This window comes from Mchenga conophoros, linkage group LG11 (assembly GCF_057382185.1).
Source record: "Mchenga conophoros isolate Kocher_MC1m ecotype Shallow Benthic linkage group LG11, M_conophoros_male_GT1.1, whole genome shotgun sequence".
Taxonomy (NCBI): domain Eukaryota; kingdom Metazoa; phylum Chordata; class Actinopteri; order Cichliformes; family Cichlidae; genus Mchenga; species Mchenga conophoros.
In genome coordinates, this window is record NC_140536.1 from 14,803,547 (window position 1) to 14,819,439 (window position 15,893).

Genomic DNA, 15,893 nt, shown 5'->3' on the forward strand with positions numbered 1-15,893 from the left:
TAAGATTGTGCATGCATTTGGTCATGCACTGCACTGCAATATAATGTGTGTTGCAGTGTACTAGGACTGTCAGTTTTGGGTCTGCTCCTACTGGTGTGGAGAGAACAGTCCGTTCCAGGAGATGTGGTGATGACTCACAGGGCTGTCCCCCCAGCTCCTTCCCAGCAACAGCTTAGTCATGCTGGCAACAGCCGCAATCGGCACACATCCACAGAGACGTGCAAAGACAAGTGCACATATGCACACACAGATTTATGCTTGCATATGTATACGCTTGCAGACAAGCACACACACACACAAACAGACAAACTTCCAACTCAACATGACCTTGGGCAAAATTGTCTGTTAGAGCTAAACTAAGGGTGTCTCCATTCCCAAGCTGTTAATACTGTGACATGCCACTACATTCCATGCACAGTGCTAAATCAGTGTCCTGGAATCTTGGGGCAGTCTTGAAAAGTTTAATCAACTATTTCTTGTAAACATATTCTTTTTTCAATCACCCCAAAAAAGGAAAAAGAAAAAAAAGAAATCGATGATCAATCCTTTGCAGGTTCAAAAAGTACTTAATTTAAATTATACATCCCCTGAAATAGGCTACGCATATGCACCGTATTTCAAAGGCTTGGAAGATTCAGAGTTCTAAAAATGTCATCAGAAAGAAAATTAAATTACCGTACAATTAAAATGTAATCAGTTCAGGCCTGTACATTGCTGTCTAAAACTGTCCTCATCTCAAAAAAGTAAAATTCGTCTTCACCGCATAATACACTTCAATACCACAAATGTTGCATTCATACAATAGAGAATTGCTTAATAAAAACAAAGATAACACAAAAAACTGTACTTTAGCATGCAGGATGTTTTCTATTACACCGTTCGTAACTGTACACAAGTTCTTTCTATGAAACAGTTTTTTAAAGCTCAGATTTCTTGTGGTTTTTCATCCTAAATAAAATTCCTAATTCTACAGTTAATGCAATCCTTCAAAAACAAAATGTGAAGCATTAACTGAGCTACAAGCTGCCTCCAGTTCACAGTGTCTTGTTAATTTTGAAGTAGACTGTTAAAAGCTTTCTTTGGAGAGAGGTCTTGTATTTCATATGCTTGTCTTTATGAAATTTAAGAGCCATTACCACCTAAAAGTAACATGTCATCGATACATCACTCTTTCCATACTTTTGCTAAAGTCAGCACGCGTTTGGGTTTTATGTTTCTAAACCAAGCCACAATACCAGGCAAAGACAGAGCGACGTACACTGTCCTGCAATCGATCTGCAGCTATCACATCACCGAAATATTGGCTGAAATCACATGACCTAGCACCGCTGCCTTCTGACCACATTCTGTGTCCACTTTTAACTCAACTCTCAACGCTGACAACCAGTGGATCAATGTGAAGTAAAAACCATGCAGAATATGTACAAACATTTGTAAAAAGGATAAAAACAATACAAACAGTACAAAAAAAACAAGCTTTTTTTTAAAGAGCAAAACTTTTTCCAACTTGCTTTCACTTTTGTCACAAGGTTATATGCAGTGAGAATGGATTCTGTAAAGGCAAGTTATACAAATGAAATGGTACTCAAACGTGAGACTGTAACACCAAATACAAGACAGCAGAGAACAGCAGAAGTAGACATCAAAGGGATGAGAGGAGGATGGTGATTATCAAAGAAAAGTCCAGCAGAAATAAGCGAGGCCATGGAGAACCAAAGGGAGCTGATGAAAAAGGACTGTCGGAGTGAAGGAAGGATCGAGCCAGAGAGAGAGAGGGAGAGAGAGAGACTTCAGGAGTGTTTGGAACGAAGACGCACAGGCCCGCAGCAGTACACTACACAGGAGGGTGAGGGGTGGGGGAGGAAAGAAGAGAACAGATGAGATTTGAGATGAGTAGATCATTAAATTTGTATTTGGTAAGGTAAGGAGCATTAAAAGAAAAACCAAAACATATAGGGAGCACCTACAGGGACAGAAGGTGGCATTAAAAACAGTTCAGCATCACTCAAAATTCTCGTCAATTATACATCTAATTTACTCCCACGTCCTGTTTAAATGCAACATGAAAGGTACTCAAGAAGATTGCTGTTGACCTTAGACCTGACCCTTTGGACCCAGGGAAAATATCAAAGCTTAGAGATTGACGTTTATATATATATATGAAGCCCCCTGACCTCATTTGGACCCAGCATCACTTAACAACTCTGCTGCCCAGGTCACTGAAGGAGAGATGGAAAACATGAAAGGACAGAGTTCAGGACTGCCATAGAAACACAAACATCAAGGTTTGGCAGTTAAGCCAGATACAAACTGTGACTGGGTGAAAACGAATTAAGAGCTGGAAAACCTGATTGGCAGCTTTTAGGAAAGACAAGAGAAAACAAGAATCGAGGTTAGGGGGAGGGCAGTCCATGTGGAACCTACACTGGGGAGCTTCCTCCACCTCCGTGAGATTCTGCGGAGAGTTGCTCTCTGTAGGCTCAGGGGGAGGGGGTGTCGAGGGAGGAGTAGAGGGTGATACATGCTGTGATGGCTCCTGCACGGGAGAACGGAGAGGTTTGGGTGGCACCAGACGATGAGTGTTTCCTAAAGGAAAAACAGCATGCGGGCAGGGCAAGCACTGATGGTCATACTTCAAAAATGGGGAAAGTGACTTAACAAGTTATATTGAAACTTCTCATTGAACTGGAAGTTGTAAAGAAAACTACATTTATTTGTGGAAACAGTTGCTTCTTTAGCCCTTTAAGTTCTCATGACAATCCATAAAATATGAACCCATGACGTCCATATTTTATTTGGGCAACTCTGTGACAAGTGCACAATGGTAGATCATGGGCATGTGAACCAGGGGCGGGTTTTGAAGGAGGAGGGGGGTGTTTGAGGATCCCCTCAACTTTTAATGATACAATAAATAGTTTTTATACATATTTTATTGACTCCATTTACATATAGGGGATTTTCACATACTTCACTGAAGAGGTATGTGCAACGCTGCCTAGACCTCTTGCTGCTGGGGTCGGAGGGCTAGACGATGTAAACCAGAAGGTTTGGTGAGACTATGTCATAAAGATTATTCATGAATCTGGTAACTAGAATTCAGATTTTTTTCTGCTGTTGTTCTAAATTGCCAATTATTATATTTTCTAAATCACCATGTTTGCCATTAGAGGCTCACTAGCCACAGGTTATGTCTATCACTGAGTTATAGGAAAGAGTTAGCTTTTTATTCATTTATTTTGCTGACCTTTATTTAACCTGGAAGTCCCAATATTATAAAAACGTATTTATAGAAAGTCCAAAGTCCACTCTCAATCAAATACTTGCTTTGTGCTTCTTCATTTGAATGAACCTCCCAACTGTAAAAGGCATCAAAAACCTACAGTGATGTGGAAATCAAAGCACTGTGGTCTGTCATAGCACTCCCACAAAGTTTTTGGCCCTTAAAGCACTACAAGGTCCTCTAGAATTGCATCTATGGTAATTTACAATGAGAGGCATCAATAATTAACAATATAAATAAGCTATATAACATCTCTAGGAAGCAGAGCTGTTATGACATAGTAAATTAAAACATTTTAACATATGTTAGTTAAGACTGCAGTTTTACTTGTTATAGCTATGAGTAAACACCTTTGAAACTAGATGTCCAGAAAAGACAAATGCAAAGCTTTGTTGAACTGTTTACAGGATCATTACTGAAAGCACAAACAGCTTTTAAGCAGTAAGGAAACAGTAAGAAAGGAAGTGAGGAGTCGACTGCAAATGATACATACGAAGCATCTGAAAAAGTAATAGGAATAAAAGCACAATAATGGGGAAAAGCTGTGCTGAAATCCAGCTGCCTAAATTTACTTATAAAGCTTGTGATTCGTCAACTTTCTATGTTTTCTGTTTACTCTGTTGTTGACAGTTGGATGGTACCGAAATAACAGGCAGGGCTGGGATGATAAACTACCCAGTTATAACCTTGAGAACCACTGGAGCGCACACTCATACACATATACACATTAAATGACAGGCTCAAAAAAATCATACATAAATTAAGGAATAATGAAAAACAGAGTAATTAAAACCCTTCAGATGGCAAATCTCTGCATTTTCAGGCATGAGTGAACCACTCTATATGTCATGTGCAGTGTTGGTCAAGTTACTTGAAAAAAGTAATCAGTAACTAATTACTGATTACTTCCCCAAAAAAGTAATCCCGTTACTTTACTGATTACTTATTTTCAAAAGTAATTAATTACTTAGTTACTTAGTTACTTTTTAAAAACACGATTTACAACCTGAATAGGTAATAAAGCGATAGATCTTTCAGCCCAATTCTGCTTTTTCTACATAATCCATCATACAAAATGTAATCAAATGGAAAAGTCTCTTTTTTTAACTTGTTTTATCAGTTTTAATCTTTTAACTTTATGCATCAAGCAAAAATTTAATTATATGCTACATTCTCTGACTTGAATAAATTTGTTTAACATTTAAACCTATTTTCTGCACATTCCAGCACATAAAATAAAATATTTTTTGTGTTTACACTCACTCTTTCAAATAGATGCAAGTAAAACACAGCAGAAAATAAATAAAGTCAAAGACTCAGCGGTCCTGTTGCTCTATTTTCACCTGTAAAGCAGGACTGCGGTAGGCGGCGGTTTACCCTGGTGCAGGTGTGCCACGGTCAGTTGAAGAATCCGCGAGTGTCATGGTCTCCGCTCCTCGACAGCTGACAGCTGACAGCTGTCAGGTGCTTTGTTTTTGTTTCCCTTTCTCTCTCGCCCTCTTCCATTCTCTCTTTCTCCTGCCGGGGCGGAGCTCAGTATGGACTCCTGCCCCTGGCCTACACACCTGGAGGTGATCAGCACATCTGTTGCTGATCATAAGAGATTGGAACCCTTCTTAAGAGGGCGAGTCTGCTCTACTCGTCGCTGGATCGTTGAGCCATCAGCGTCAGTCGTCCTGTATTTTGTAAAGTCAGTTTGTGAGCCTGTCTGAACCAGGAAACTAATGGTTTTTTTCTGCCTGTGTATAGATCGCCTCTGGACCTGTTCTTTCCCTGTGCATGGCGACTGAACGGAAGCAAGAGAGATAAAGGAAAGGAGAGGAGATGTGCGAGGGCTGAATGAAAACCTTCCCTTCCTGGACTCCTGCCTCTTTCACTCCTGGACCCTGGAACCCCGGCCCCTTTTCCCCTTGACATCACTATATGTATATATGAATTCCACTGTAGAGGAACACTGTAAATAAATGCACCTTTTGAAGACACTAGTGGTCTGCGCGTGAGTCCAATCTACAAAACCTGACAGAACAATCCAGCCACAACATGGACTCAGCAGATCAGAATACCATCGGTCAGGCACTGGCTGCCCAAGAAGCGGCGCTGACTCGCCACGAACAAATGCTACATCAGCTGCGAGGTGAGATCGCTGCACTAACTCAAGCTGTTTCCGGTTTGACTACGCCAGGGGGAGTACAGCCAGGGACCCCCCAGCCGGCTCACCCTGCCCCGCAGGAGACACTCGCAGCGGCTATGGCAGGTCACTCATCGGCAGCCACCCCATCCTCTGACGGTCCCCTGCCTTCGCCCGAGCCCTTTTCGGGGGAGACAGAGAAGTGCCCTGGCTTTCTGGCCCAGTGTTCATTGATTTTCCGCGAACAGCGGCGTTTTCATAACAATGACGGGGCAAAGATTGCTTTTTTGGTACAGATGCTTCGTGACCGGGCTTTGAAATGGGCCCAGGTCGTGTTAAACTCCAACCCGGAGATCTCTTTTGAGAGGTTTGTGATTAACTTTAAGACTGTGTTTAATCAGGGCTCTGGAGTCGAGGCTGCGGCGCTCCGCCTCCTTAACTTTAAGCAAGGTAAGCGGAGTATGGCAGACTATTCAATCGATTTTTGGATTTTGGCAGAAGAAACCGGCTGGGGACCGGATGCGCTCAGGAGCACATTGTTAAATAACATCCGGGAAGATCTGAAAGATGAATTGATTATGCGGGACCTACCCACTGCTTTTGACGAATTGATGTCGTTATGTATTAAGGTGGATGAGCGGCTACGAGCTCGTCGGCAAGCACGGAACTCCAGTTCCCAGGAGGCCGCAGGGCCACGAGGGGCGGAGGCTTCGGCCGATTACCGGTCCTCCCGGACATCAGGGGGCGCCGACGGAGAGGTACAGCCCATGCAAATCGGCAGCTCTCACCTAACTGCTGCAGAACGTCAGCAACGCATCACGGCCGGTGAGTGTCTGTATTGTGGTAATAAGGGACACATGATTGCCTCCTGTCCGTCGCGAGCAAAAGGCCGTGCCCGCCAGTGATGGTAGGAGTACTGGTGGGTGGTTTGAATCAGGATAAATCTCCTCCACGTTTAGCCCTGCCGGCTAAGCTTTTGGTCCACTCCGAGTGTCATTCACTTTCTGTGCTTATTGATTCTGGAGCAGAACAAAATTTCATTGACTCTGAACTAGCAAAACAACTCTGTGTGACTGTGGAGTCACTACCCCACGCCTTACGCGTCACAGCTTTATCAGGGCAGTGCCTCCCCGACATCACACACATCACTGAGCCGCTCACCCTCACACTGTCTGGTAATCATTCGGAGGAGATTAGCTTTTTTGTTTTTCACTCCACTCAGACGCCGTTAGTTCTCGGTCATCCCTGGCTCCAGCAACACAACCCCACGATTAATTGGCAGAAAGGAGGCATCACGGGCTGGGGAGAGGAGTGTCATATGACTTGCCTTAAGGCTGCTGTTCCTCCTAACAAATCGGTCACCAGCCCAGAGCCACCGCGGTCTTCCGACTTAGCAGATGTGCCGTCTGTTTACCACGATCTCGCTGAGGTGTTTCGGAAGGACCGAGCCCAGTCGCTGCCACCCCATCGGCCCTATGACTGTGCCATAGACCTGCTGCCGGGAGCTCCCTTACCGACCAGCCGCCTCTATAGCCTCTCGCTGCCGGAACGGGAGGCTATGGAGAAATATATAACTGAATCCCTCGCTGCCGGCATCATCCGTGCCTCTTCCTCACCCGTCGCAGCAGGTTTCTTCTTTGTGGAAAAGAAGGATAAGACCCTCCGACCCTGTATTGACTTTCGGGGACTCAATAACATTACGGTCAAGAATAAATATCCACTGCCCCTGCTCACCTCCGCTTTCGAACTTCTCCAGGGAGCCGTCATATTCAGCAAGCTGGACTTGAGAAACGCTTACCACCTGGTTCGGATTCGGGATGGCGATGAATGGAAGACGGCGTTCAATACTCACCTTGGACATTTCGAGTATCTGGTAATGCCATTCGGCCTCACTAACGCACCTGCAGTATTCCAGGCTCTGGTCAACGATGTTCTAAGGGACTTTATTAACCGATTTGTGTTTGTCTATCTAGACGACATTCTGATCTTCTCTTCCTCCCAGGCTGAACACGAGACCCAGGTCCGGCTGGTACTGCAACGCCTTCTGGAGAACCGGCTGTTCGTCAAAAGCGAGAAATGTGAGTTTCATGTGCCCTCAGTTGCCTTCCTAGGGTACATAATCGAGCGTGGAGATCTCCGACCCGACCCTGTGAAAGTCAAGGCTGTTGTGAACTGGCCCGAACCAGACAACCGTCGCCAGTTGCAACGCTTCCTTGGCTTCGCTAACTTCTACAGGAGATTCATACGGGACTTCAGCAGGATTGCCTTACCATTAACCCAGTTAACCTCTCCCAAGCTTGCTTTTCAGTGGAGTGACGCTGCCCAATCAGCCTTTCAGGAGCTCAAGAAACGGTTTGCTTCAGCGCCCATCCTGGTCCAACCTGACACCACTCTTCAGTTCGTGGTGGAGGTCGACGCATCCGACTCAGGGGTGGGGGCCGTCCTTTCCCAACAGAGGGAGGGTAAGATGCATCCTTGTGCCTATTTTTCCCGTCGTCTCACCCCTGCAGAACGTAACTACGGCGTGGGCGATCGGGAGCTCTTGGCGATTAAGCTCACCCTGGAAGAATGGCGGCATTAGCTGGAGGGCACCACTCAACCCTTCGTGGTCTGGACCGATCACAAAAACCTGGCCTACCTTCAAACGGCGAAACGTCTTAACGCTCGACAGGCCAGATGGGCCCTGTTTTTCACCCGTTTCCACTTCTCAATCACCTACAGACCCGGTTCCCGAAACGTCAAGCCGGACGCTCTCTCCCGTCAGTTCTCCGCTGCTGACGAAAAGGCGGATCCGGATTCTATCCTGCTGGCAACCTGTACTATCGGGGCCATCACCTGGGAGATCGAGGCGGCCGTCCGGGCGGCTCAGGTAGCCGAACCGGATCCGGGAGGGGGGCCCACCCACCGACTCTATGTTCCGCGCTCTGTCAGATCCCAGGTTCTACAATGGGCTCACACGGCCCGGTTCTCATGCCACCCAGGGATACATCGCACCATTAAGTTTCTCCAGCGGTGCTTCTGGTGGCCCTCACTCACCCAAGACACTCGGGAATACGTCACTGCTTGTACGGTCTGTGCCCGAAACAAACCATTGAACCAACCCCTGGCGGGTCAGCTACATCCGTTATCCACTCCTTCCAGGCCATGGTCTCACATAGCACTGGACTTCATCACCGGACTACCTCCATCAGCAGGTAACACTGTCATTCTCACCATAATCGATCGTTTCTCTAAAGCGGCTCATTTCATTGCTCTGCCTAAGCTTCCCACAGCTCTAGAGACCGCACGCCTACTCACCACTCACGTCTTCCGCCTGCATGGGATCCTGGAAGACATAGTGTCCGACAGAGGGCCTCAATTCACTTCTCGGGTCTGGAAAGAGTTCTGCAACTCCCTGGGCGCAAAGGTTAGTCTATCCTCGGGTTATCATCCTCAGAGCAACGGCCAGTCCGAGCGGGCCAACCAAGAACTGGAGACCGCCCTGCGCTGTGTCGCCTCCACCAATCAAACCATTTGGAGTGAGGAGTTGCCGTGGATCGAGTACGCCCATAACAGCTTGACTGGACTCTTGGCGCCGGGGACGTGGCTGTCAGTACCTGGTTGACTGGGAGGGCTATGGCGTGGGGGAGCGCTCCTGGGTCCCTCGGGCGGCCGTTCTGGACGTGCCCATGCTCCGGGAGTTTCACCGCCTGCATCCGGACAAGCCTGGTGGGTCGCCGGGAGGCTCCCGTTGAGGGGGGGGTACTGTCATGGTCTCCGCTCCTCGACAGCTGACAGCTGTCAGGTGCTTTGTTTTTGTTTCCCTTTCTCTCTCGCCCTCTTCCATTCTCTCTTTCATCTGTTGCTGATCATAAGAGATTGGAACCCTTCTTAAGAGGGCGAGTCTGCTCTACTCGTCGCTGGATCGTTGAGCCATCAGCGTCAGTCGTCCTGTATTTTGTAAAGTCAGTTTGTGAGCCTGTCTGAACCAGGAAACTAATGGTTTTTTTCTGCCTGTGTATAGATCGCCTCTGGACCTGTTCTTTCCCTGTGCATGGCGACTGAACGGAAGCAAGAGAGATAAAGGAAAGGAGAGGAGATGTGCGAGGGCTGAATGAAAACCTTCCCTTCCTGGACTCCTGCCTCTTTCACTCCTGGACCCTGGAACCCCGGCCCCTTTTCCCCTTGACATCACTATATGTATATATGAATTCCACTGTAGAGGAACACTGTAAATAAATGCACCTTTTGAAGACACTAGTGGTCTGCGCGTGAGTCCGATCTACAAAACCTGACAGCGAGTTTCTCTGTGAATTTCCCATTACGTCGTTGCGCACTCGGTGCTTGCTTGGAAGTTTAGGGGGTTTTTTCGCTGTAAAAAGAAGTTTTCTTCCCATGCACAACGGACACTAATGTTTTTGTCACTTTTTATGGAATCAAACTCAAAGTAAGGTCAGTACTTCCACGCTTTAAACGCTGCATGCTCATATTCTCTCCCACAATCGATATGTGATCCATTGTTGATCTGCACACAGCTGTTGTCACTAACGGCGCACTCGCTTACGTCACTGTCGTGAGACATTCTCGCAAAAAATCACGGTTTTAGTAACGCAGTAATGCAGCGTTCCTACGGGAAAGTAACGGTAATCTAATTACCGTTTTTGCAATAGTAATCCCTTACTTTACTCGTTACTTGAAAATAGTAATCAGATTACAGTAACGCGTTACAAGTAATGCGTTACTGCCCATCTCTGGTCATGTGTAGGGTGATGCTGTTTACCTAACATATATGTAAGCTATTCACACAAGTTTGTACTTGTTCATGTATAACCAGTTCAGTTGTCAGGCAGAAAACATTTTTTAACAGTCACTGTGGGTGAAAAGTTTAAAGGGTGAAAAGAGACCACTTGAAGGAATGTAGTTTTTGGAGTATAACCATTTCAGCACAAATACACAAACACACATCTTAACTCAGCGAATAGTTTCTTATATAGTTTGAAGATACAGAAGAAAGACTGAAAATAGCAAAAGTCGAAGCAAAAGAGAGGCGAGAAGGTGGTGCACTGTCAGCAGAGCGTCAGGATAGAGAAAAAGAAAGTAGCTAGGTCTATAAATTTATTAATGACCTTCGTGCTGCGTCTTCTGAACTGTCTAATGCACTAACCTCCTCATACTTCATCCTTTCTCTTGCTTTCATCCGCCTGTCCATCACCCTTCTCTCCTTAAACTCCTCTAGTCCCCCTGCCTCTGCCTGCCACCCTCTGTCAAAACCTCTGTCAAAACCTTCCCATGCTCCACTCTCTCAACTTCATTCTCATACTCTCACCTTTCTCATCCCTTTTGAGGTCTACAGCTCTCTCATCTATGCCCCTGTCAGACACGACAACCCTCTGCCGCAATCTCGCTTTGCTGTGGAGAAAGATTTGGGTTATATAAAGATCAATATGAGGCCAGCTAAAGTTCAAGTAGATCCTGTTTAAATCTGTGATGGATCTGTCTGCCTTTGTATCTGCCAGCTTTAAAGGTTTGAGCGAGTGGGTGCAGGCATAAGAGAGATAGAGAGAAAGAAAGAGAGGAATATAAAAAAAATGAGTGTAACAAAAAAAGGGAGGGAGGGGGGTGAAAAAAGACAGAAGAATGTACTGTAAGAGGCTGATAAGTTTAAGGGAGAAACAAGGACTATATTTTCTCATGGGCGATGATGAAAACCAGCTCCACGAGTTCCTGTCCTTCAGCCATGACACGCACGCACGCACGCACGCACACACACACACACACTTTCCTTCAGCAGGTTATGCATGTCATTCGTGACACTTTCAGATGTTGCTGCAGTGTGACAGCTGAGCTCTCTCGAGCAGATATTCAGTCACTTCTAACACGTAGAAATCTCTACAGGCAACTTCTGACTCACCTCTCACTTCTTCAGCATATAGAAAGTGTGTTTACAGTCACTGTCAAGAGTTCAATGAACAATGGCAAAGCTCACTTTTTCTGCCAGTGGAATCATGATATGCTCTTTTTTTTAAGACAGACAGAGATACAAAGCATATATATGCAGTAGTTGTGTCTGAGAATAGGTAGATCTCAAAGTTTCCCTTGTATGCCTTCTATGTCACTATAAATATAATTATCTTTTTTTTTTTACTTGCTGCTAAACAATTTATGTGTCTTTTCTGCGTAACTTTTGTTGCTTTAGTGTGTGAATTTATGAAGGGAAGTCTTTAAATGTTTGCTGCTGTGTTGTACGCTTGCTGTAAGGCCATTTTATAGATATTTACCCATTCCGCTGTGCCTATTGTTCTCAGCCTCATCCAGCTTCAGGTTCAGGGCGGACTCAGTCTCCGACATGGAGTTATTCTCTGACGTCCTGTCTTGAGCTATTTTGCCGGCCGCGCTGCTGACTGAATCTTCCACTCTGCCGCTGGAGTTTTTCGCAGCAGGTTGGACCCGCACGGACCCACTTGTTGTGCTTCTGCTACTGTAGCTGTAATGGGATTCAGCCTGCTCTAGGTCAGCATCTGAATCATCAAGACCCTGGCTTAGTTCAGAACTGGAATCCTGCACAGCAAGGCTGTCAGTAGTGCTGCTGCTCGGGGTTGGGGAGCTGGAGGTTGGCATGGCATTGGACACAGGATGTACTGCTATTTTGTGCGAGGCTGTTTTTTCTGTTAGTTTTATCACAGTGGCAGCTGAGGCTGTGGTCGAATGTGCCACCTTGATGCGGGATGCCGGCATAGGTTTATCAGGAGCTTGACTGTCAGGAGTGGGAGCCGGAGAGGCTGAAGTGTCATCAGAGCCTTGCGTGATGGATGTTGGAGTGGGAGGAGGAGCTGGAGCCTTTCTTTTCCTCTGCTGGCTCATCTGATAAAATTGAAGGAAAAGGAGGCAGACAGTACAAAGTTAATTTACATGAGCACCTTGTGCATATGTGTGTGTCTGTGTGTGGTTTAACCATAAATTAGCCTGTAAATTCAGTCTGCCAAGCCTCAAGTAGAGTTTCCTACAGACTAATTAAATCAAGTGGAGTTCTGGCAGGCGTACAGGTTTTTAAATCCATCAGAGTGCCAACATTCCTTTTAAATTATTCTCCAACAAGACATATAGGGCCCGGCGTAAATACAGTCGATATGATGCAGTGGCATATTACGAGTACAATATATGTACTTCACTATGGTATTTCTTAGTTATTCAACTGGTAAATCAACAATTATTCAAATGCAATGCTGTTATACTGCTGATTTACTTACTGCCAAGCCAGTGATGACTTCCAAAAGAGACATGAAAGTCAGATTGTGATTTTCAGGTCAGTGCTTTAACAGAAATATCAGTGGATGTTCATGACTGAAATATTGTTTTGTGTTTTTCACAACGACAGAAGCTGGAGCTGAAAACTGAATAATAAATTGCAACTGGATCGAGAGGATGTTTTAAAGAAGAAACAAACAGGAAAGAAGGACAGAGCAGGAAGGAGAGAAAATAAAATTAAAAACAGAGCGATGGGACAAACCAATGAATCAATAAGAAACTATGTGGAAACTCAGTTTTGCTCAATGAGCAGATGAGACCTTTCATATGCTTTTTTTTTCAAGTTAATCTCACTTTCTATGATACGGTTTCAAAGAATCAATTTAAAAGTGCTCTGGGCAGTCTTCAGCAGTATCGATAACCTACTTTCGACTGGCGATCACCGCTTATGCTTTCAGCTTTTCCTTCATTCTGAAACGCAACAGAGAACATGCCTAGAGCTGTATGGAGCTTTGCATCATACAACAGGACAAAAGAGCGATAAGGCCACCTTGCATTTTTGCAGGTATGCTGGGTTCAAACATGTGAACTCAATGAACTCACTGCATGGCATTCTATGGACCTCCAAATGTCTTTCAGCTGATTGGCTGTCTCTTTTTTGGTCTCCCACTTCTCTCCCTCTTTAGCATTCAAATATACGTGAATGCAGACATACCAGTGCAAGTGGACAATAGTTGAAGCTGCAATAGATGACTGACTGCTCCAGAAGATTGATGTGTATTTTTCTAAGTGTGTGTACGTGCCTGTATGTGCTGGCTGCAGAATTAAGAGTCAGGCCTGGTACAAAGGGAAAAGAGCAGTGGCCTCAATACACAAGCATATGCCCAACACTTTTCTGTGCAACTGTATGAGCACGAGCATGCACACAGACATACACTTACATATGCACCAAAGTGCACACACACATTAAAGGAACAGTATATCTCATACCTCAGGCTGAGCTGCTGTAGAGATTAGGGGGTTGTTACAGGCTGCATGGTTAAGTGTGTGTTGCTCTCATGAGCTTATTGGCGCCATGACTGGGAACGCAGCATGTACTTAAGATTGTTAGAGACTGAAGCCCAGAACTCTGTAATATACTACACTCAAGGTCACACTATACATTAAGTTCAGCAGACTTTGCACTCTTATTATCTATAAACTATGTGTGTGCTGTTTAGTGATTCTCCATTTTCAATCAGACTATCTGTATTCTCAGTGCTGGCTGTTTTTCAGATTTATCACAGAGTGTTTCAGTATATTCAAGCTTTTTCATTATATACCACGGGGTTGGCAAAAACAATGTCAAATATAATTGACAAAAGGTAGTAAGTTCATCCACATCACAGTATAATAATTTCAAATTCAAATTCAAATTCAAATTTTTATTTGTCACGTACACAGTCATACACAGTACGATATGTAGTGAAATGCTTGGACAACTGCTCGTGACCTAAAGAAAACAAAAAAGGAAAAGGCTATGAATAAGAAAGGAAATAAATATGAAAAATTAAAAAGGGTAAATTTAACTAGGAAGGAATAAAATATAAATTAAGGTTAAAAATGAAATAACTGTACAACACAAATTAGAATGAAGGGTAAATTTAACTGGGAAGAATAAGATAAAATATATAAATTAAAGTTGAAAATAAAATAACTGTACAACAAAATACACAATATAGAACTATATAAGAATGTATGAAGAAATCTAAATATAAATAAATATATACACAATAACAGCAGCTGTACAAGTATTAACCGGAAATGAAGAATATAGTGACCAGTGTTGTGCAAAACCAAAGTCCAGAAAGTCCAGTGTGTGTGTAAGAACCACATGTGTGGGTCAGTACTGTGTGGTGGTGTGATTGAGAGACCGTATCGCCTGCGGGAAGAAGCTCCTCCTCAGTCTCTCTGTGTTGGTCTTCAGGGAGCGGAATCGCTTTCCTGACCTCAGCAGAGAGAACAGTCTGTTGTTGGGATGGCTGAGGTCCTTCACGATCTTCCTGGCCTTGGTCCAGCACCGCCTGCTGTAGATTGAGTGCAGGTCAGGGAGCTCGGAGCGGATGGTGCGCTCAGCTGACCGCACAACCCTCTCTAGAGCTCGTCTGTCCTGCATGGTGCTGTTCCCGAACCAGGTTAAGATGTTTCCCGCCAGGATGCTCTCTATGGTGCACGAGTAAAAGTTCCTGAGCACCTTGGAGGGCAGTTGGAAGTCTCTAAAGCGTCTGAGGTGGTAGAGACGCTGTCGGGCCTTTTTCACCACGGTGTTGATGTGACAGGACCATGACAGGTCCTGCGTGATGTGAACTCCGAGGTATTTGAAGCTGTCCACTCTCTCCACTGGGCACTCGTTGATGACGGGGGTCTGGTAGTTCCTCTCCTGCTTAGTGCTGAAGTCCACTATCAGCTCCTTTGTCTTACTGACGTTTAGAAGGAGGTTGTTCCTCTGGCACCAGTTCTCCAGATTCCTAATCTCCTTCAGGTAGGCCGTCTCGTTGTTATCAGAGATCAGGCCCACCACGACGGTGTCGTCAGCAAACTTGATGATGGTGGTGGAGCTGGTAGTGGCCACACAGTCATATGTGTACAAAGAGTACAGCAGGGGGCTCAGAACACACCCCTGGGGGGCTCCAGTGCTGAGAGTGGTGGAGGCTGAGACATGTCCGCCCATCCTTACTGCCTGTGGTCTGCCAGTTAGGAAGTTGGAGATCCACTGACACATAGATGAGCTGAGTCCCAGATGCTCCAGCTTGGTGGTGAGTGTGGAGGGAATTATGGTGTTAAATGCAGAGCTGTAGTCTATGAAGAGCATTTTAACATAATTCCCCCTTCTAGTGTCCAAGTGAGTGAGTGATGTGTGGAGGAGATGAGAGATGGCATCGTCTGTGGAACGATTTGGACGGTAAGCGAACTGTAGTGGGTCCAGTGTGTCTGGTAGTGAAGAAATGATGAAGTCTCTGACCAGGCGTTCAAAGCACTTCATCACTACTGAGGTGAGGGCTACAGGGCGATAGTCATTGAGAGAAGCAGGGTGGGGTTTCTTCGGGACAGGAACAATGATGGACTCTTTGAAGCATGTGGGGATCACCGACTGAGATAAAGAGATGTTGAATATCTCAGTGAACACAGGAGCTAGCTGGTATGCGCAGTCTCTGAGGATACGACCTGGGATGCCGTCTGGTCCTGCTGCTTTCCTGGTGTTCACTCTCTTGAAGGCTCTCC

General features: G+C 45.3%; 1 protein-coding gene across 8 annotated transcripts in view; it reads right to left on the bottom strand.

Annotated features, from left to right (window-relative positions):
- cobl (cordon-bleu WH2 repeat protein) overlaps positions 1-15,893 on the bottom strand; it is a 75,206-nt gene that overhangs the window by 8,453 nt on the left and 50,860 nt on the right. For 7 of the 8 annotated variants that reach the window (XM_085291079.1, XM_085291084.1, XM_085291082.1 and 4 more), the window contains 2 exons: positions 11,666-12,248; positions 2,425-2,586 (listed from right to left, as the gene is read on the bottom strand). In XM_085291079.1, the coding sequence (XP_085147205.1) occupies positions 2,425-2,586; positions 11,666-12,248 (745 nt within the window). The remainder of the gene's footprint in view (positions 1-2,424; positions 2,587-11,665; positions 12,249-15,893) is intronic. The other variant, XM_085291085.1, reaches the window with a different exon arrangement.